General features: G+C 44.4%; 1 protein-coding gene across 1 annotated transcript in view; it reads left to right on the top strand.

Moving 5' to 3' along the window:
- The window catches only part of LOC138488299 (multidrug and toxin extrusion protein 1-like), a 638882-nt gene that overhangs the window by 171159 nt on the left and 445854 nt on the right, over positions 1-21869 (top strand). The window contains exons 6-8 of the mRNA XM_069615181.1: positions 1437-1481; positions 6897-6994; positions 13261-13358. Coding sequence (XP_069471282.1) covers positions 1437-1481; positions 6897-6994; positions 13261-13358 — 241 coding nt within the window. The remainder of the gene's footprint in view (positions 1-1436; positions 1482-6896; positions 6995-13260; positions 13359-21869) is intronic.

The following is a 21869-nucleotide window of genomic DNA, read 5'->3' as shown; positions in this document are numbered from 1 at the left end:
ATGGGATTTTCTGGCAAAGTGCAGTATCTCCCTTTGGCAGGCAGGTAGGGTTTGTCAGGGAGGAGAGTTTTGAAGATGGGAAAATACTTCCATTGTATTGGAGCCTGGAGGAGGGAGCAAATGGCAGGCTAGGAGTAAGGCATGTGGTTGAATTTGTGCTGCCCAGAGATTAGGTATGCAGAATCCTGTAAGAGGGACATTAGAGGGTACAGGGAGCAATTGCAGGGTGGTCTGAGGAAGGAGTGCATTGCTGTTGTCCATATAGACACAGCCTTCTGTTGTTTGAGGGAGGTACTAACACCCCAGCCTGAGCCTAAATCTGGCTGGAACATAGTGAGGGAAGTGTGACGTCACCGTCCCTGTCAGTCCCCTAATGCGAGGGTTATCACTATTAGCAACCTCGGGGATAGTAGTTTTGGGAGGCATTTTTCTTTCTGTGAAGAAGCGGCGGTTGCGCCAAATCCCCACAGAAAGGAAGGAAGGACTGGGAAAACAGAAAAAGGACAGTATGCCTTTCCTAGCTCTACGAACTGAAGGTGGGCTGCGCGCACACAAGAGAGAGGGCAAATGGGGAGGGAAAGCCTGCAGGACTGCTTTTTGGGGAGCAGGGGCGAGGTGAGAAGGAAAGATCCATGGGCAGGCACCAGTTGAGGCTGCAGGCAATGGCAGAGGAGTTTGTGCCCGAGAGAATTGGTGGATTATGCCAAGGATCCCAGCCACCTGATTGTCCAGATTCTCGCCTGGGTGCTAATGGGGAATGGGATTAGAGCACCAGCATTTGAGAGAATATTGCTAATGGGGGGAGGGTCAGAAAGTCTGAGCCCTCTGGAAGCCCATTGACTTGGCAGTGGTAGAGAAAGAAAGATGCGCACAGAGAGAGGAAGAAAATAAGGCGGAGTCAGAAAACATGTGCTCCTTAAGAACTAGAGATATACAGATACACTCTGATAATAGTGTGTTCGAGTGTCCTTTTCAAGCCTGGTTGTTTCACCCCAGTGTATTGCGGTGTGTGTTTCATGGGGCAGGGCCCTGAGCTGTCGGGATCTACCACCATAGCTCTGCAATTGAAATCTAGGAGCTATTAAGAACCAGGACCTTTCCTGATCACGCCATTAGCCAAGTTGCCACATTTGTGTGGATTTGCTGTTGGTGGTATGCGAGGCCTTCTCGGAACCACACATTTGCATTATCTGAAAATGCACATAAGTATGTACCTTGGCTCGCGGTTACCCCCAGTCTCATCATGTTGATCAACTACATTATTGGCCTTCCTTTTTGTTTTTACACATTTCAAGATTGTTACAGAATGGAAAACACACGACCCAATGATGTAAAGTTTATACTTATGCAAAGAAAACATGAAGACCATGTTTTATATTTGCTGCTATTTCTCCCCTTTCTCACACCCTTTCTCCTTTTGTCATGTTTACCTCTAGGCAACTTTCTTTTACCAACTGCTGTCAAAATACCTACAGAATCAGGTATGGATGTTATGCAATGCACTGATAAAACTTGGAGGGAGGTAGTCTTGTGGCTCAGTTGCCAACTTTAAGACCAGGAGGCACTGGTTGCAATTAGGCCTTGGTGAACTTTTTAAAAACTATTTTGTGGATCTCCAGGTGGGAATATTTTTCAGCGATATTTTTGCATGGCGAGATTTTTGTGGCGACATTATTACATGGAACCGTGGGAATTGGGTCAGCTGCTGCAAACTTACTTACCTTGCAGCCCATGTCTTCCGGGGATGTTTGCAGAGTTTGCTGGAAATTTGACTTTCAGAGCAGAGATGTTTAGTTAAAAACATGTGAGAGGGTAACTTCAAAGGAGCAAAGGGCTCCAGAAAAGTGCCATAGAATTGTGGGAAAGAAAGGACTGGCGTGTGGCTGCACAGGGTTGATGGCAAAAAGAAGAAAAAGAGCACAGTGCACCTGAGCATGCTAGCAAGATACAACACCACATCAAACTCTGGTTACGAGCTCAGTAGGTTAATGCACATGCTGCAGAGATCTGCATACGATCTGCAAATCGCGGATTCATGTAGTAAGTACCCTTTATTAACCGTGCTTCTCCATTAGCATACATCATTAAACACATCATTGTAGAAACAAGGATAAATACAAAATTTAAAATCAGTTAAAAACGCAATGTTAAAAAGAGCATTCTCCCCACTTCACGGATTCCAGTCAGGGTAGGATACATTTTAAGTGGGTAATTGTTAGATTTCGTGGCATCCCAACAGCTCTGTTGATCCTTTGGATAGTCAGTTGCATGTCACCCTTGCATGGGGTTGCCTTTGGAGGTCGTCAGTAAAGTAAGAATCATTGAGGTGTATTATATTACAGAAGGGAAGTTCGTAGCAGGTGACCACCACTGAAAGGAACATAGGGTGCGAGAGGACTCAATACTACGTAAGCATGCACGATTCACTTGTTCATGCTTGTGTGCTCACTTTCATGAGTCCTTGAATTTGGTGTAGAGTTCATAGCTTGCAGTCTAATACTTCGCAAAGGCCAGCAGAACTACTGGGAAAGTGCTTATCAAGTCGTAAGCCTTTTTGAATCATAAGCTATGCACTGGAGTACCATTAAGTTTGGACATTTTACCATGGTAGGGTTTATAGCAGGCTCTGGTTTCTGAAAGGCTGGTAGGCCTGGAGGAGAGTCTGTCTCTCTTGTTAAGCAAGAAGGATGCAGTTTTTCATATTTGCAAAGTCCCTTAAATGGGTACCAATGAGTACCATTGAGATTGGTGTTAAAACTTAATAAAAGTCCATGGCAGCCATTTACCTCTAGAAGCCAATATAGGTCTTGAGCAGAGACAGTAAAATTTCGAGCGTCGATTAGTGGGTATTTTGCGAGAATTCCTATTTTTGAAGGTCAATTAAAGAGTAAATATAGGTATCTATCAGAGACTGACGTCCATGCCAGCTACTATCAAATACACTTAAACTTGGTTGTCAAAATTTGGCCAAATAACTTCAACCAGGTGTAGTTCCACTCCTGTGTTCCCAGTTGGACAATACTGCATGATACCTGGCAAATAACATGATCTCCATGTTTCCCAATTCCTTTACCTACCACAACTTGGAGCCAAAAGAAACCGGCTAACCACCAACACAGGGCACTATAAATAAAACTCAAGGTGGAACATATCCGAGAAATACCACTTTTTCACTTACAGTGACACTGAACTCACAATCCAGCCCCACCATCTTAATTCAGATAAATCCGCAAAGAGCGATGGATCTGGTCGAAGAGAACTAGATAAACTGGCAAACTCCAGGATTGCCAACCAAAGGGTAGAGAAATAGGATGCCTAATAGCAAGACTATATATATATATTTTTTTTTTATTAAGGTTCACAGTATTTTACAAACTTTTACCGTTTAACAAAACGTAGCAAAATGCATTCCAACTTCATTTAAGCATGCAACAATAGCTCCAAAACAATTTCTAAGATATTGGTTAATGCATAAGACCATCTGGGCATCTCCCCTGCATAAAGAGCCTCCCACCAGGCTTCAGCATGTAGAACAAATAGTCCCAATAGGTGGCTATTTACGTACAAGGTTCTTAAGCTTCAAAGTTTTTGACAGAACAAGATCAAATGTTTTAACGACGACTCCTCAATATTGTACTGCCCTGCCTGATCTGCTCACGATACCTAGGTATATATGTTATGTTATTTGGCATTTATATAGTGCTCTATAGATCATTGGTATGACCTCAAAGCGCTGGTAGGTTGAACGCCCTTGGGGACCGTAGTCCAGGTCAGTTGAGAGAAGAAGGTGTCGTAGGGTGCTTGAGTTGCACCAGTTATGTGTGCAGCAGATGTAATTGCCTGATGGTAGCTGCATCCTAGCATTAGGTGTGGTGTGATTGATATCAGGTGATTGTGTGCAGTCTGGCGGGTGGGCACCAAGACTGGGTTCTGGCTGCGTTTGGCCTGTAGGACGCATATATGTGTGCAGCTAAGCCGGTTTGACATTGGATATAACTGCGTTTTATTAGAATGATGAGGTGTTTATGGGGTAATGTTCGTATGTGAGCAGCTACGCCGAATTGATCGAGAGGTATAGCTGTACTCTAATTGAGTGATGGTGTAGAGAGTAAGCATAGTGATATGGGGGAGAGTGTTTGGGTTGAGTTATGATCTGAAACATATGTAAGTAAATTACAGAGCTATCTCAGGCGGCCCTTTCAAGTTGTGAGTCGAGCGAGTGAGTGCAATTCTAATTTTAAGCGCATGCAATTGAGTCACAGTGCTATCTCAGGGGGTACTTCGAGATGTGAGTTAAAGTAGCTTTCTAGAAGTGAATCAATCTAACAAGAACAATTCCTAAGCATGTTACTAAATTACAGTATCATCACAGCGTGCACGCTCTAGATTTGAATCAATGTAACAAGACCATTTCTAGGAAAGCAGCACAGGCGGCCGACGCAAGCCAGTAAATTAATAAGTTCACCTAACCATCACAGTGGGCACTCTCTAGGGTAGGTTCATTGCAATGCCAATTGTTTCTAACAAATGTCTAAGTGTGAGTCAATGTAATGCTAGTTATTTCTAGAAATGTTCTGACAGCGATGAAGACTAGTAAATTCATAGTACTATCGCAGTGGGTGCTTTCTAGGCTAGGTTCAATGCTATGCCAACACTACTGTCACATTGGCACTTCTAGGTTTGGTTCAATGCTATGCTAACAATTTTCTAAGTGTGAGTCAATGCACATAGCAACTTCTGTGTGCGATGCAGACTAGTATTTCCCCTAAACTGGGAAACTCAGTGTATGAATTATTGTCTTCTCTTTTCAGCAGAACTTTGTAAAATGATTTCGGTTTTGCACACCTAGCCAAATGATGAACTCAAAAACACAGGGCAGAGATGAATTGTATCATTTTGATTTGTTCTGCATTTATGAGAGCAGTATAAAATAATAAGAGTTGGCACATGTGGACTTGTGGGTCCTACAGATGACATTTTTCGATCTAAATAGTCATAATGTAAAACCAAGCGATGTTGCCCGAGGCCCGAATACTCGCCATATGCCAGCCCATCGCCTTCTACTACATTCGACCGAAGTTTAGACGTAGGATTCTGCGCCATCCTTTCTAATACAAGGTCCATATTTGCAGATGGTTTCATGTGCACCTGTATTAACTGGTGAAGAGCAGGAGGGGGGGCCTCGATATGAGTTTGGTAGAGAGAGCCGCAATCAGTTACCACCATTTTGCTGCAGTATTAGACTTTTTGCCAGTTTTATCGCACTGCCAAATTCCTAGATTGGAGGTAAAATGGAGGCGTGAGCTTCAGAATACAGCTGAAGGTATTTCCTTCATATTACGGCAACAAAAATGAAGGAATTACTGCACGCAGAATTATCACCTGGGGTAATCCCTCCAAAATCACCATGGAATCATATGGATTCCAAAATGGGGATCAACACCGCCACTATGCCACGTATAATTGGTCATTGGGCAGACTTTGCCCCATTAAAATTTGTCATACCAGTAATCTTGTTTGGCAGTAATTCCTTTGCAATTGCAGCCAAACTCGTAATCAGGCAGAGGGGGCGGGGGCGGGCGCGTGGTGTCATTATGAGTTTGGTGGTAATTCTGCTGTACTACCGCCAAACGGAATTAGCGTTACTAACACTTGGTCTGCCGGATTTACTGCTGGATTACAAGTGGCGGTAGGCAGTGTAATTCCCCATTTCTTGGAGTCCATGGGGATTTCGGTGGAATTACTGTTGGCAGTAATTCTTCCAGCATTAATTCTGCCGATTTTGTTGATTTATTTTACAGTAAGGTGGCGGATTGAAATCCAGCCTTTTGCTGGAGGAAAATCTTCCAGCTCACCGCCAAACCTGTAGTTCGGCAGTGCGGTAATGCTGCGGTAACGGAATCACTGACCCGTTACTGACATTTTTTACTACACCGCCATAATCGTAATGACCCCTATATAGTCTCCACAACAACACATTACTACACTAAATGCAATACGCGCACTTTGGAATTCAGCCACCACTGGCTACTAAAATTCGCACCTTAGAATTCACTACAACCGATACTTTCCCACGTCCAGAGTTTATTTACACTGCCCAGTTTGCTGTTTTTCCTCTAAAACAAAAGCATTTGGTCTTCCTCCATAGACAAGTGGAAAGTCTTAATTTCTCCATTTGGGATTTTCATACTCCCCACGCCCCCTAACCCCTCATGATTTCACTACTTTTCGTGAAATTTATTTTGCAAGTGTTTCATAATTTTTTACTGTTTAATTTAGTGCACAGCATTTAAACTCGTGGCCAGTGTACTTGAAGCATGGTCCTGCCTGATTGTTGTAAGATTCTATGCCGCATGTGTCAAACAGAAGAAGATGGCCTTTGATCTTGTGTTAATTACTTTGGTATTTTCCTGAGTTTAGGTTCATTTGCCAGTGTCTCCATTTTGTGTTGGATTTTACTTTTCACACTGCACTGGCCTGTAAGGCCTTCTTTTCTGGAGTGTCCTCGGTGTGTGAGGTGTTCTCAAAGCATCATGGGAGGCATGCCTGTGTCTCTGCAGTTCGGAAGGTCCAGATTGAGAAAGAACACCTAAACACACGAGACAGGGCTAAGGGAAGAGGAAGGAGTTTGCCTTACCAGTAGGCGTACACCGTTTTCTTCTCTGGGTTCCCGCCTACTTAAGTCAAGTGCAGAGAATCCCTATAGCTAGATAACTGAGGCTAAAAGCAGGTTGTTGCCCCTATTGTTTACCTTGGGTTGGTGCCCCTCGACCCCCCAAATCCCGTCTATGTTCCACCTCTTGAAGCTCACCTCTAGTTCTCTTTTTAATGCTTTAGGTTTGTCCCTACGTTTCTTTGCCTAATATTCCTAATGCACCCTCCCTTTCTCCTTCTAGGGAATTGTCGCCCCTTTGGTGATCTCGGGCGTGGCTGGAAACATAATAAACGTGATCGTAAATGCTGTCTTTCTATATGCCCTGAAGATGGGGGTCGTGTAAGTACAGCCTGTGCTTTGCATTGGGGTGCATCAGTGTTAGTGATGGGATGAACTGTCAATGCCGCACTGCTCACCTGGTATTCTCCATTACACCTAGTCCAATATAGCCTCTTCCCAGTCCTTACTTTGGGGTACCACTCCTCTTACAGGCCCCTTGTTCCTTTAAGAAATAACCGTGGCCCTCCCTTCTTACCCATAAAGGCTCCTTAAGTCCTGTATGATCCCAGGCCAAACAATAAGGATGATTGATGCCAAGAGTAGTGGGGTGCACAATTTGAGCAGGGATAGATTGGATTAAAAGTAATGGAGATTACAGGTAAGTAATTAAATATTACACCCACGTCCATCCATTCTTGTGCCAGTCTTTACTGTGTGACAATATACTCAGACCTGTCAATTTACCCCCTTTTTGCCGGTGGCACCCGTATGTGCACCTAATAAGTTAGCACCCTCACAGCCTGCCTTTAAACGAAAGATGGTACAGGTGGCTAAGTATGATATGATAGGTTATTTACAATGCGCTTAATACCTAGAGGTTTCTAAGTGCGGACCCGGGGATCGAACCTGTGGTGTTCTGCGTAGTCTTGCTTGCAAGGCGAGCACGTTGCCCCTGAGCTCTCCTCCCGTAAGCCAAACAGACAAGAGACACGTATAAAAAAGCAAAAGGTGAATTTATTTAGAGAACAGAAAGTTTATATATATATGGCGATTCACTAGTGGGTCTCTGTGATATGGGACTCTTTTGTGCGGGCAGTCATCATGTTGTACATTGCTGTGTGTGTCATGGGTCCAAGACTGGAGCCTGCCAGGGGAGAACAGGCACCTCTCCCAGCCTGGGGCAGGAGACCTACTGGAGTTTTTAGCCGAGGCGGTCCTGCCCCAGAGGTACTGTGAGGGGGTTGGGAGGGCTCCAGTCTCTGCCCCGCCCCCTGCATGTGCCGTGTTGAATGAATATGGTTCCACTGTCAATCGCTCCCTACCTTGCCTTTTCAATGCTGGCCCATGCTCCATTTGTTTTACTACAGAACTTCCGCCAGCAGCATGCGGACCAGCCTCCCAGTACCGCAACAAGCTGAATAGAGAGACCAGCTGACCCCGCAACATCTCCGAAGCTGCAGCGCTCACAGGGCAATGTCTAGTGCAGAGACAACAAGACTCACTGTAGAGCAATGCAAATGTCACAGTACCCAGAGTCCTGAACCGCCTTCGAAAGGCGTGCGAAAAAAAAGGAACATGTCTAAATGGGGTTTATCAAGACTTGCAGCACGAAAGCCCAGCCCCAGGGAAAGTAACAGACAGGGGCAGAAGTCGGAAGGGAGGAGTATAAAAGACTGGCCAAAGAGAGACGGAGGGAGGGGTATTCGGGTGAGGTCAGGAGGACAGGAAGTGGACTGAGAGACCAGGTGGAGGATGGATGGCAGAGCAGAATATTGAGGAGATTCTAGTGGAGACTGTTAAAGGTGAAGTTGTGGCATTGAGTGAGACTGGTACCAAATAGTGAGGCTGCGAGTGAGTGTTTGGTGGAGTGAGTGAGAGGGACTAGGTGTAGAGTAAGAGGGGAGATGGAAGAGGGCGGCAGAAAAGTGGAGATGGAAGAGGAGAGAGGAGAGGGGGAAAGAGGGGGTGTGGGAAGAGAGAGAAGAGGGTAGATGAAAGGGAGAGTTGAGAGTGTATGAACATCGGAGGGGCTGACAGGAGGAGTGGGTGGAGATCGGAGAAAGAGGAGAAGAGGGAGAGGTGTAAGAGTATAGTAGAGAGTTAGGAACATCAGGGAAAGGAGTGAGGGGGAGAGCAAACGGATGGAGAGATAGGAGCTAGGTGCCTGTGGAGGCACAATATGGAGCAATAATCTTCTCCAATCTGATCAGGGGAAAATTAGAAGGGGAACCCCTTAGAAGAACCCGAGATGGAGTCGGATCGAGACAACTGTAGCTTTGAGGCCGTCACCTTAGCCATTCTTTTTAGATAGTAGTGGTTACCTATCGCTACTTACCACAGTAGGATTGAGAGTTGTCTGGGCTAGGGAGGTGGGACTCCGGGTAAGGACGAGAGAAGGACACCCACTAGTGCACCCCAGCCTTCGTGTAACACTTTGCACGTGTGACTACCTTATATTTATTTATTATATTGTTTCTTTTAGAATCCCTAGAATCATACCTTGGAGTTTGTGAGTTTGTAAGGCTATCTGTGACACACAGCACAATGATATGGAAAACCGACACTAAAGTCTGTGTGCCCTACAGAGACTGGTATGTAGAGTTCTGCTTGCGTCGTGAAACTGGGAGATCAGGGTTGCTGACGCCCTCTCCTAATGTGATAGCGCAGGCATGATATGCATCCCAGGAGGTGGCCGGCAGCCGAGATCAGAAGCGCCATCATTTACTCCCTCCAAGTGCAGCCATCCAAGAACCTGCGGTATCCTCTGGTGCTGGTTTGCTAGGATCAGCAATCTCAATGTCTGCTGATTTGTAGGAGAAGAATCCTTAAGGTGCATGACAATTGAGTGCCAGGATGGAGGTTTTGGGAGGCAGCAGAGCAGAACTTTACGGTTTATATTATTTAGAGCTCTTGGAGGCCTTTCTGGAATATTCAATCTTTTTTGTTCGCTTGGAGTGCCCAAAATCAAATACATCACATACATTCTTGTGTCCAAGGCAGACATATTGTGTAATATTGAGTTCTAGGTGTGACTTGATTGTATATTGTATATAAATAACTATCCACATAGGTTATCAATCTCCATTTTGGGTTTTCTTGAATATGTGTGGTCACATGCTAGGCTCCTTCAGGAGATTCGTCACTTTTGTGTGCTCTGTATTATACATATACGCGTCTTTTATAAACATAGAAATATTTCTACCTTTATAAAAGATGGCTTGAAACGTACACAGTTCAAGGCATCTTTTATAAAGCTTTACCGACGGAGAAAGGCACCTTGGGCTCTGTGATCTATCTGCTATCACTGAGCCCGAGGCGTCTTTCACCCTCTGCGAACCCGCGGGCTCCGTGATTTCATCTGCATATTAGATCACGGAGCCCGCGGGGTCAGTGACCTGGGGAGGGAAAACAAAGGGACAGTAACTTCCTCTGATGACCCTGATGAGGGGTCATCAGAGGGAGTTACACTAACTGACAGAAGTGCCGCCAGCCTCAGCGTCGCTGTGGCTGGCTGGCACTTCTGTCAGCTTGGCCAACATAATGACGGGCGCATCTCCCATCCCGGCTGCGGCCGCGGTGGGATAATGCATCCCGCCAACGTTGTGTGGGACGGGGGCCCCGGCTGGGCCCCGGCTCAGCCCCACTTCCTGGAGACTGCCGGGGCCCGGCCCCGGCAGGCCCCGGGCCACTTAAAGCACTGCCCCTGGGTAAAGGGGCAAGGGTATGTGTATTTCTTAAAGGGAAAACGTGGCTGTCAGAGTAGTGGCACTCTTACAGTAGTAAGGATTGGGATGTGGGTGTGGACATGAGGGCAATGACGAGCAGGATTAGTGTTTACTAAATCCCGGGACCCTTACTACACGGGGACATTAGGCAAGTGTACTCGTCCTGGTAACTGATGTACTCGTTCTTTTGGGAGACCTTCATTTCACTTACTTTTGGGAATCTTGCAGCTAAGCAAACTGATTTCGAGCAGTGTTTTCCAGCTTTAAAATGTTGGTGTAAAGGGTCTTGGGGAAACACACTGCCCCTTTGCCTGTGGTTCCAGCCACCAACCGTGCCATGCCCGTTTTAGCCTGAGTTATTAAAGTGTGTAAGTATCTGGTTAACTCAACAAATTGGACATACTGGGCTTAATTTATTTTCCTTTACTCCATCGTCCACATTTTAATCGAGGCATTGAACGATTAAGCGGCTTTCAAACGTTACGGGAGTACAGCAATTTAAAAAGCACCTTCAAGTACGACTTAAACTAAACCTTTCAGGCATGCTTCATTCTCATGATCGTTTTGGTTTCTCACTATTTGCCACTAAAACAAAAGTTATGCTGACTTGGCTGAGTTTTAGGAAACGGAACGTTGAGATCGGTCAGTGGAAAGGTCTGAGAAGTAAAATCGAGAAGACTATATGCATGGATGCGCCACCACGCTAAACCCAAAAATGCTGGCAGGGCTCGAAATTAAGATTGGATAAGCAGCAGCGGCAAGCAGCTCCTGGGTATCCTGCATTAGCCAGCTAGTACATAGTTACACAAATAAAACTTCAACATAAAATGCAGACATATAATTGTAACCAGTATGTATGACCCCATTCGCTTTAAATGTCATATAGATGTGTCCTCATGTTAATGTATGTTTTGTCCCAAATGGGCAGAATTAAATTCACATAGTTGTGTTTGTTCGGCATCAGTTGGCTTGGGGAGCCAAATGTAGCTCCTGGTAAGAAGTGGTTTTAAGCTAACCAGGCTCTTCCATGTCTCGGGAGGATAGCTCAGCGGCAACGTGCTCGCCTTGGAAGCAAGACGACACAACACAGGTTCAATCCCCGGGTCTGGGCTTAGAAACCTCTGGGTATTAAGCGCGTTATAACTAACCCATCATATCATATAATATATTCTAGGAGATAAGCAGGAGCCAAACAGCTCCCAAAAGTCTCGAACCATGTGCTCGACTTCTGATTTCTTTCAGTATCTAGGGGTCCACCTTCGCTCTGACTGCCAGTGGGGAGTACAGACTGAGAAGAGAACTTTTTGACCTGTGAATGCAGGGGCTGTGGGACAGTGGAACACCGCCTTGAGCGTTTCTAAACTGTTTGGGCAGCAGCATGCTGCGAAGCAGACTCTTGAAGTTTATAGGGCAGACGTTCCATCAACAGCCGTGTATGGATCTGAGCTGTGGGCAGTGGGCAAAATTTCTTCTTTTGATGCTAGAAAATTGTATTGTATGCTTACACTCCCTAAATTGTAATTGTAATTGGTTATTTATAACGCGCTTAATAACCAGAGGTTTCTAAGCGCAGACCAGGGGATTGAACCTGTGTTGATCCGCATTTTGCTTCCAAGGCGAGTACATTGCACCTGAGCTAGGCCACCCCCCCCCCTTTACTTTTAATTGGGTCACAAAGGAACACTTACAATTTTACATTTAAACCTTTAAGCCTTTGGGTGAAGACGTTGTGCTCCCTGGATCTTATTAAATATAAAGGAGCTCTTGCTTGCATACTTGACACCCCGGGTGCCTCTTGGCATAGCCCTCAACTGACACACGCCCTGTAATCATTTTACTCACCCGCCAAACCTCATACACTTCAATGGGCACTCACCCTTCAAAAACAAAATTTGGTGTTTTTACCGCTCTTGGGACACAAAAGGTAGAGCGCTATGCTGTATATTACCACAGTTTACCCTGATTCATCAGATGCAAAAGCAGTAGGTCTGCCGTATATTTGGGGGAACACCAGTTTGTTAGGCAACCATGCTGAGCTTGAGTTGAAACAATGGTCGATTAAATATCAGGTTGAGGGCTGACAAATGGGCTTCTTATCTAACATCTATGTTGACATTATACATTCGTTATGCGCTGAGAATTATGTGGGTAAGAACGAGCCCCCTCAGTCTAAAAGTTCTTTACATAAAGCTACGCTTGAGTATCGGTGAAGGTGCAATTCTGATTAATGTTCTTGCTATCTCTCTTTTAAGGAGGACTGTACTCATTTTTTGGCCCATTATACGAATGACTAATGAACTATTGGTGTGAACATTTCTTGAGACGGGCAGAAATGTAGAGTATAAACGATGCAACCCTTTACTGTAGGAAAACTGGTTTAAAAATGGTAGCATTTGGTTAGAGCAAATCGTTTAGAGAGCCTAGTACACGCGGCCCAGATTTGTAAAGCAGACTTAAATTGCTGTTTTATTTGTTGGTCGCAGCTGTCCTGGGAGGTGTTATTGAGACTGTAAATTAATCCGTTTTTTGGATACATAAATGATTCGAAGAGAGATTGTTAATAATTTTGTTTTACTTTCTTAGAACCTGTTTGAAAACGTTGGAATGGATACCTGTGTTTTCTTTTCTGTGGTTACATGATATGATATGGCATTTATAACGCGCCCATATACAAGTGTTTCAACATGGGCCCAGTGCCCGAAATAAACGATTTTATAATTGAATTCATTATTAAGCTGTGCATGATTTTGAAGGAACGGACTCCCTTTTGTTTCCTGCGTCATAGTTCTAATCTCCTGTTGAGAGAGATTGACAAACCAGTGTGGGGCGAATTGTAAGGGAAAGCGACTGAAGTAACGATTTGTTTACTTCCCTTCCCAGGGGCTCGGCCTGTGCTGCTTTGATTTCGTACTTTGCCCAGTTAGTGTTCCTGCTTTCGTACATCCTGTTGAAGAAACTTCACGCCAGCGGTTGGGGAGGTGAGCCACGCACGTGTCACTGACACACTATCACTTCATTGGTGAATTTCATGTCATTACAAAACATAATTAGGGTAGCATTTACAAATTCGTTTTCCTTAGTTCTGTCGCACTCCTCGTATCAATGCATTTCAGCAGCTGTTAGCTATGTGCGCAGGGCGGCCCTTGTTTGTTAGTAAACAAATTCCCATACAAGCATTTTTTATTTCTTTTCTTATAGTGGGCCTGATTACAAATTAGCCGGTCGGATATAACGGTGCTGGTAAAACCGTACAGGCAATGTTTTCTAGACCGGCTAACTACGAGTCCTCTGGCTGTGTGGTGGTACACCAGCCAGGTCTGACCTGGCGGCCGCAACGCCACACGGCCAAAGACGGACACGCAAACACCGGCACCATTACGACATGGTGCCAGTGTTTCCACTTCCCCATTCCCGTGGAGTCCTATCGGACTTCACGGGAATGGGGATTTGCAGAATGCCGGCTCCGGAATTACCGGATCACCGGGGCTGTAATGCCCGCAAATTCCGGCAAGTCTGGAGCCGGTAAAGCCCCACGAGTCCGGTGGCAGCCTGCCAGTTTTGCCGACATGGCTACTGCCGGACTCGTAATGAGGCCCAATGATCTCATAAAACCCCCAAAAAAAAATCTGACTTAAAGCTTATGTATTCATTTTGCTTGAATTTAAATTTCTTTAAATTAATTTTCTTTAGATTCTTCCTTAAATCACTCTGGATTCTCATATGTTATTATAAACTTCTTCAAAGAATCCTGTAATGTATTTTCTTTGCATTTTTATTAACATATGTACTGTTCAATCTTATCCAGACAAAGGTTTCATCACACGTTTTGTGCTAACAAGCAATATGCTGCATTAGAGTAAACACTTATGAATAGTAGATTATTATGTTGAACAGGTCTGTCACTGTTAGGAAAATCAATACATGTAATTAATGTCACTTTGTATTGACAAACATGATTAGCCCGCTTGGGCTGGCTCCAACCGTACAGTAAGCAAGGTGCACATTTGAAGTTGGAAGCTATTAGCCAGGCATAAAAAGTCACTTGCCCCCACAATCGACCACACACACAGAGCACACCATTTCTTACTCGCCAAGCGTGAATTACAACTAGCCATTGGCTAGTGTTAGTGTAAATCTTGAGCCCTGCAATAGGTATACATTTTTTCTTAACGTGTTCAATTCTAATGATGTACAGTTCTGCTAATTTGGTTGTGTGCACCAATATGTGGTGTTAGCAGCAAAAGGAAGCATGCAAAAGCGCAAAAAAACTTGGGAGTTAGATTCTAAAATGATCAGTGAATACTGATGCATTTGAATAATTAGCTCTGTGCTCACCTGTAAGCTCTCTTCTTGTTGCTTTCTTTGATTGTCGCCCTTCATGCTGCAGCGGCTTATTGTAGGGGCCATATTACTCCAGAACTTAAACATCTGCATTAACATCCTTTCTTTGAGGTCCAAGGGGTCCTGGCTCCTCTTTGAGTCCATTCACCCAGGCACTCAGTTCTTTGTCTCAGCACCACAGAATCTTAGGGGGTTGGAAGTATTAAGGTACAAAGATCAGCAATTTCTTTTTTGCAAGTGCCATGATTTTGGAAATTGCCACCTTTAAGTGTAGTTCTATCCAGGGGATATGCTAATATCTGGAATTTGATTCCTCCTTTTAATGAGACTAATGTAGAATTTTCTATGCCTTAGAAAGGCTTTGGGAATGTGGTTGTGAGGCTGCATTATCAGCTGCTTCTAGTTATGGGCTGTTTTTTTATTTACATTTTGAATGGTTTTTACACGTTTTGTTCCACGAATTGCGAATGTTATAATTGTGTACCTGCTAAGCGCTCTGACGCATTCCAGCCACTAAGTCACACTTATAAAAAATAACAAACTGATCAAAAAGACTGCATTCATCATTAAGGTACGAAGGAGCAAATGCACCCTTGTGTTAACTCAAAAGTTACTTCAAGATAAGGTTCACTACATCCCTGTTACTAGTCTCAGATTAATTGTGTAGCACCGCAATTCTTTGAAATCTAAGGATAGTTGTTGAATGGTACTCTGACAAAAAATCCGCCAGTGTGGATGGATTGTCTTTCAATGTAATTATTTTGTAGTGTTCCTAGATGCTATCTTTAAGCTTTCTTGTCAATATAGGATGTGCACACCGACATGTGACGGATTTGATACACTTGGTGACAGGCTGCAAACTGACTTAGTGAGTAGGTGATGTAAACGGCATGATGGAGTTGATAGACAGGCTAGCGAGAGTAAGCACATTACCAATCTTGGCTGTTTGATCTGCAAAACACCTGTTACCTTTGCTGCTCAAGCAAAAAGCAGGGCCCCGTACAAGGTGTCTGTTAGAACTTCAAAGTCTTTTTTCTAGTAGGTTTTAAGCCCCTTTAATCGAGAGATAGGTGGGGGCTTTTTTACAGCTTTTGTTTATTTATTTTTACATTTGTAGAAGCGCACTTAACCCATGGCCATCTAGGCGCTGGTTGCAGAAGAGAGGGTGAGTTCAGCGGGGATGGAAGGGTGGACAAAATGTTAGAAAAAGAGCCAGGTGTTCAGAAGTTTCCTAAAGGTATTGTAGGATGGTTCTGAGCGTAGGGTTGGGAGTTCCAAAGTGTGGCAGCCGTGACAGGGAAGCTGGACCGCCCTGCTTTGGTGCGCTTGAATCTGGGAATGGTGAGGCAGTGGCTGCTGATGATCCGCGTCAGCCTGCAGGAGCAGGTTTTTGTGAGCCTTTGGGATAAGTATAATGGAGCAGTGATTGCGAGGCAGCAATGTGCAGTGGTGAGGATTTTTAATGTAATCCTCTTTGACAGGGAGCCAATGTTCTTTTCGTCTTTCTCCAGAAACATGGTCATGCTTACCCAGGTAGAAAGCTGCATGGAGCACATTGTTTTGGACCGTTTGGAGTTTGTTGAGGTTCTTTTTGGAGGTTCGGCAGAATAGTGCATAGCAATAGTCAAGTTATGAGACTATAATGGCACGTGCAATGGTGAGGAGGTTGTCCGACAGAGAGGAAAGGCTTGCTGGCATTGGTGAGCTAGGTGGCATAGGCCATGGAAGAGGCGATGGCGTTGACCTGGCATGCCATCAAGATAGATGCCCAATGTTTTTACGACAGGTGAGACGGGTTAGATGTGGCCATCGATAGAGAATGAATGGTAGGCTGAGTCCAGTTTCGCGAGGCATGATGTGTTTCTTATTGGTAGATATCCATCTTGTTGTTTAGGCAGCAGAGGTGGGATGCCATCCAGTGCTGGATGGTTGATTAGACTTTATTCAGATTTCTACTGTCCTGGAGGTAGTTGCCAGAGAGAGGAATGGGGATCCGAGTGTCATCGGCATAGTTGGTGTATGTGATGCCAAGTGCGTCCAGGTAGTCAAAGAGAGGCTTTGTGTAGACATTGTAGACGGCGCGGGAGACGCAATAACCTTGAGGTACGCCACAGGAGATGGGGGTAGGTGTAGCAGAGGCTTCTTCAGAGAAGACACTAGAGGTTCAGCGAGCCAGGAAGCAGGCGATCCAACTGGTAGCTTCATGGGAGAAGTGGGCGGAAGTGGCAAGGTGGTGGCAGAGGGTGGGGGTGGTCAACGAGGTTGAAGGCAGCAGATAGGTCCAGGTGCAGGAGGAGGGCAAGGTTACCAGGATCTCTGCAGTCATCTAACTGATTCTTAAGATCAAGAAGGGCTGTTTCAGCGCCATATTTTGAAGAGGAAGGGGACAGTGGTGATGGGGCAGTAGTTGGAGGGAGGCACCAGAGCAGGATGAACAGTCCCCAGGTGGGAGATTTGCACTATGGTGCTTTCCATTTGGGCTATGTCAGTGCCCCTACATTGTTGGCAGATTTGGAACACTTGGCTCAAGCAGTAATGAACATCCTTCCAAATGCCAAAGTAATTTTTTCTGGAGTAGTACCTAGGGCAATATGGGACAATATTTCTGTTTTTTTGCCCTCAGCAAAACATTGCTGCGTGTGTAATCAACCGAGGCATGTGTGCTTTCTTGCTTTGAGCTGGTATGTTCTTCTGTAATAATGCAAATATTGATTCCAGTAATGCTGTTGATTTTAAAGAAGATGGCATTTCCTTATCTTTTATGGGACATGCCATTCTGTTTTGGAATGTAAGGGTTGCTTTGGAGAAGGTTATGTGAAGATTTTAGGAGTAAAGTAAGAAATAAAAAAGAAAAAAAATACTAAATAACAGGTGTCTGTCAAGCATCTGCAAAAAAACCTAAAAAAACCAGCTCTTTTCAGAGCCAACCTCAACGAGGAAATAGGGAACACTATTTAAATTTACATTCACCACGCTCAGATGTTTCGATATGTCCGCGGACATGGCGGTAGTCCGCGGACAGCGCATATTACATACAGGGGTTTTGCAATGGAGAGGCATGCAAATGAGAATGAGCAGAGCAAGGAATTGGTCAGTAAAGTTTACTGGGTGTGTTGTGTAAGGCGAGAGTTTGTCAGAAAGTCTTTTTCCTGAGAGAAGAACAGATAGCTATGGCTGTGTGTTTCAGAAAACAGATTATCTGGATTTTGGGAGACTCATGGATACATTGGTTGGAGGTGCATGCAGAGCGCTGTGGAGTAGCTGTAGATATTGGATTCCCTCATTTGGAAGTGCACTGGCGTGGAGTGCGTGGAATGAAGTAGCTGGACTTGGTACCTCTCTGTGCTACTCTGGAGACAGAGCATCATCCAGACATAATTATAATTCGTTGTGGAGGGAACAGTTTAGGACATGTGTCTGGAATTTCATTACCATTTGCAATGAAAGAAGGACTTGGGAAGGTCATGGACATGTTTCCAAATTGCCAATTCATTTTTTCTCATATTGCGCAAAGACAAATGTGGCTGCGTTGTTCTTCATTTGGTCTACAAATGGAGAAAGCAAGGCGCAATGTCAATAAGGCTGTTTGTGCCTTTCTAAGAGATGTTGGCATGTCCTCTTTTCACAATGAAAATATTATGTTTCGTAGCACATACATTTTTCGCAGAGATGAAGTCCATCTTAATTATGCTGGCAATCAAATTTTTCTGAGAAATGTACAAAATGCATTGCGACCTTTTTTGGAATTACAGCCATCCATTTGCACTAGGTGTTGCAAGTTTTTCAAACTCAAAAAAACACCACCAAAAGGCTCTTTTCTGAGCCACCACTTCCTCCCAGAGAAAAGTGCAATGGTTTTGCTAGGGCAGCACTTCCAAAAATAAATGTCCGCAGCCTGTCTGCGGACTTCTAAAAAAATGCACAGGGCCCTGCTCCATTTATTTGCCACTTCTATTTTTAAACTGTGAAAGGCGGCTCTGAAAAGAGCCTTTTTTTTAGGGGGTTTTATTGTTTTATATTTCTTTTGGTTTTTTACACACGACACACTAGGAGAGGAGGGGAAAGGAGGGTAAGGAAGAGACACCAACCACGGGGATAAGAAAGGGCAGGTGGAAAGAGGAAGATGTAGGGTGGGTCTTAGGTAGGTAGAAGGTCTTCTGGTGCTCCGTCACCGCAGTCTCGAAAGCACTTCGAAGATTCTCCCCCCTGCAGGGTACTGCATCCCAGTACATACACAATATTGTGACCCTCAAAAGGTAAGGGTCAACAGCATCATGAATGGCCTGTGAGGCAGTTGGAGGGATGCGCTCTCTCACAGGACTGTATCTTGTGGTGACAGGAGCGGAAACGTAGGATGTGTTAGAGGAACTCAACCTACTACGTTGATCACAAGATACAACCTTCCGAATGGCCCCACCGTGGAATGACCTTAGGTGTAGCTTCATGGATGACGTACCAAAGCTGTACGAACCAGGCCTCCCACGACTCAGCACCATTTTGCACTGGCTGCAGGTGACCTTGTTCGCACGTGCTTTTGGTACGTCACCATGAATGGTAAACAACCGCCACATCCAAGACTCACGGCGAGTGCTGGTAGTAGGGACTTCCACTACCTCATCCTCGTAATCCTCTTCCTCTACATCCTCATGCCTGTTCCCCTCTGCAGGCCCTTGGGGAGGTGGTGGTGGTGGAGGGGTTAGGGGTGGTGCTGAGGCAGAAGCAGCACCAGCTGGAAGAACAGCAGCCATGAATGTCATCATGTTTGATGAAGCAACAGCAAAGGCAGCAAAAGCAGGTCAATCTGCAATAGCCAGAAGCACAATGAAGATCAGCTCTGGGGTGCAGCCTTTTATAGGGGTGCTGGTGTGTGCTCCGCGGACAGCCGCGCTGTCCACGGACAGATCAAACACCCCAAAAAGGCTAAAAAAGTTCCAAAAAGTATGTAGAAAGCCAGGGTCATTGTCTGGGACACGTGCAATGGTGAATTTTTACTGTAAAATACTTTGGATTGTCTGAAAAAGTACTTTCAAAATGATCGGGGACCCGGACAGTGTCCGCAAATCAGGACACATGCTTAGTGTGGGTGCGGTCACATGATGACGTCGCGAACAAATCCGCGAAGGGAACGGGTGTCCGCAGGATACCAAATGCACAGGAACAGTCGTGCGCATGCGCACGGGTGTTCTACGGACAGTGTTCGGGTCCTCAATCTAATTAAAAGTGCGACACAAGTGAGACAGACAGTTAGGGACAGGCACGATGTTCGTAGGACTCATGGGTGTGGTGTGCATGTGCGTAGATGTTCTACAGAGAGTACGGACAGGTATAGTGTCATTAGAACACCCCCATTTCGGTTAAGTACGGACATCCCGAACACCGGGTGTATTCTAAGAACAGTTCCATGTTGCTTGCAGACAATACGGACAGGTATAGTGTCCTTAGGACACCCCCATTTTGGTTAATTACGGACATCCCGGACATCGGGTGTGTTCTAAGAACAGTTCCATCTTGCTTGAGAATGGTACGGACAGGTATAGTATCCTTAGGACACCTCCATTTTGGTTAATTACGGACATCCCGGACACCCGCACTGTCCACGGACATCCCAACTGTCTTTTAAAAGAAAATAACACGCAAAGGACTGAATTAAAAGACACATCATATTTTTTTTATTATATACAGATATAAAATTTATGAAAGAGAGGGGGAAGCAGAAAATGACACAAATACAGGGGAATTAGGGGTTTGGAGAGGATGGATGGGAGGGGATGAAGGGATGGAAGTCTCATCAAAACGTTTTTGTTGGTGTTGAGAGTTTGGGGATAGTTGACTGGGACCTGGAGAGGGGGAACAGGTGCATGTGGGACAATGATATTTAATGTTTTCTTTTATGCGGTCCTCCACAAAAAGTTTCAAAAGATTGAAAGTTTCCATAAGCATGTCCATTTTTTTGTTCCATGCGCTGCAGAGTATTTTCTAATGTCTCTTTTGGTGTATTATTTTCAATGTTTGTATGGTCTGTTAAAAAAAATATATATGTTAAGTGCACATAACGTAATGATTAGAAGAGAAGTGTCTACCATTAGTATAATTGTCTTCAGACATTTCCTCACATGGGAAATTTTCCTCAAGCCATTCCAAAGTACTGGACATTTCTGTGTAAAAAAAAAAATATATATATATTACTTTTAGTGTACCTAATACGGAAAGTTTAGAAATATATAAGAAAAATGAGGTTTACTTACTAGTTTCTGGTAAATTGTTTCTTACTGTTGTGTAGGTCTGCTGTTGCTCCTAGTTGTGCAGTTTCTGTGAAGTAATTATGTTGGCAGCATATCTTTTTTGTTTTGGTATATTCCATTTTAGTACATATGGTATGTAAATGGATGGTTGATGTGTTACAGATATAGGTTCTACTTCTTATTTATTATTACATATAATATGTTTATATACTGCCTTTTGAACTTGTTCAGTGTTTATATAGCATGATAGAACAATCTAAGATACCCCCTAAGTTTTTGGTTAGTGTTGATGTTGTCCGCATCCGTCCGTGGACATCAAAATCACTAGCTGGGGGTTCGGTATGTTCTATGTTGCAAGCATATAAAGTAAGGGAATCCTAGTAAACATCTATCAAATTCACACTATGAATATGTGTATTCAGTAAAATAAAATTTGATAACGGGAGGTTATGGTTAAGTTGCGCTGTTAAAAACCTATGAAAATCAGTAAAAAACGTTGTTAAAGGGACATTATGGTTCAAAGTAAAACCGAAAAACCTCTGAAATTCGCTAGTTATGTTAAGCTAAGCTAAGCATCACGTTCTTGATTCCTTAACTCCTCTATCCTGGTGGTGTTCATTTAGTGAGGGTTTGGTTGTGAAGTAAATTTTATTTGTGGCACAATGCCTCGCCAGATCACCAGGTTCTCCCCAAGAGAAACACAACTTGTTTTGGGTAGGAGATGGTGGTATAGAGGATGGCATAGCTCAATTTGCACTTCCTACTGTGGGAGCGTTGGTATAGTTCATTATCCCTGGGTCATGGGGCTGTTTCTAATTCCTGAGAAATCCAAAGGGGTTTTTCGAGGGTCTCCTTTTTTATCAGAGAGACCAGATAGTTCTGATAGGTTATCTTTCTAGAAACGAG

The sequence above is a fragment of the Ambystoma mexicanum genome, chromosome 9, assembly GCF_040938575.1.
Source record: "Ambystoma mexicanum isolate Mex_15411 chromosome 9, UKY_AmexF1_1, whole genome shotgun sequence".
NCBI lineage: Eukaryota > Metazoa > Chordata > Amphibia > Caudata > Ambystomatidae > Ambystoma > Ambystoma mexicanum.
The sequence above is the reverse complement of the archived record's forward strand: the minus strand, read 5'-3'. Positions and strand labels throughout refer to the sequence as shown.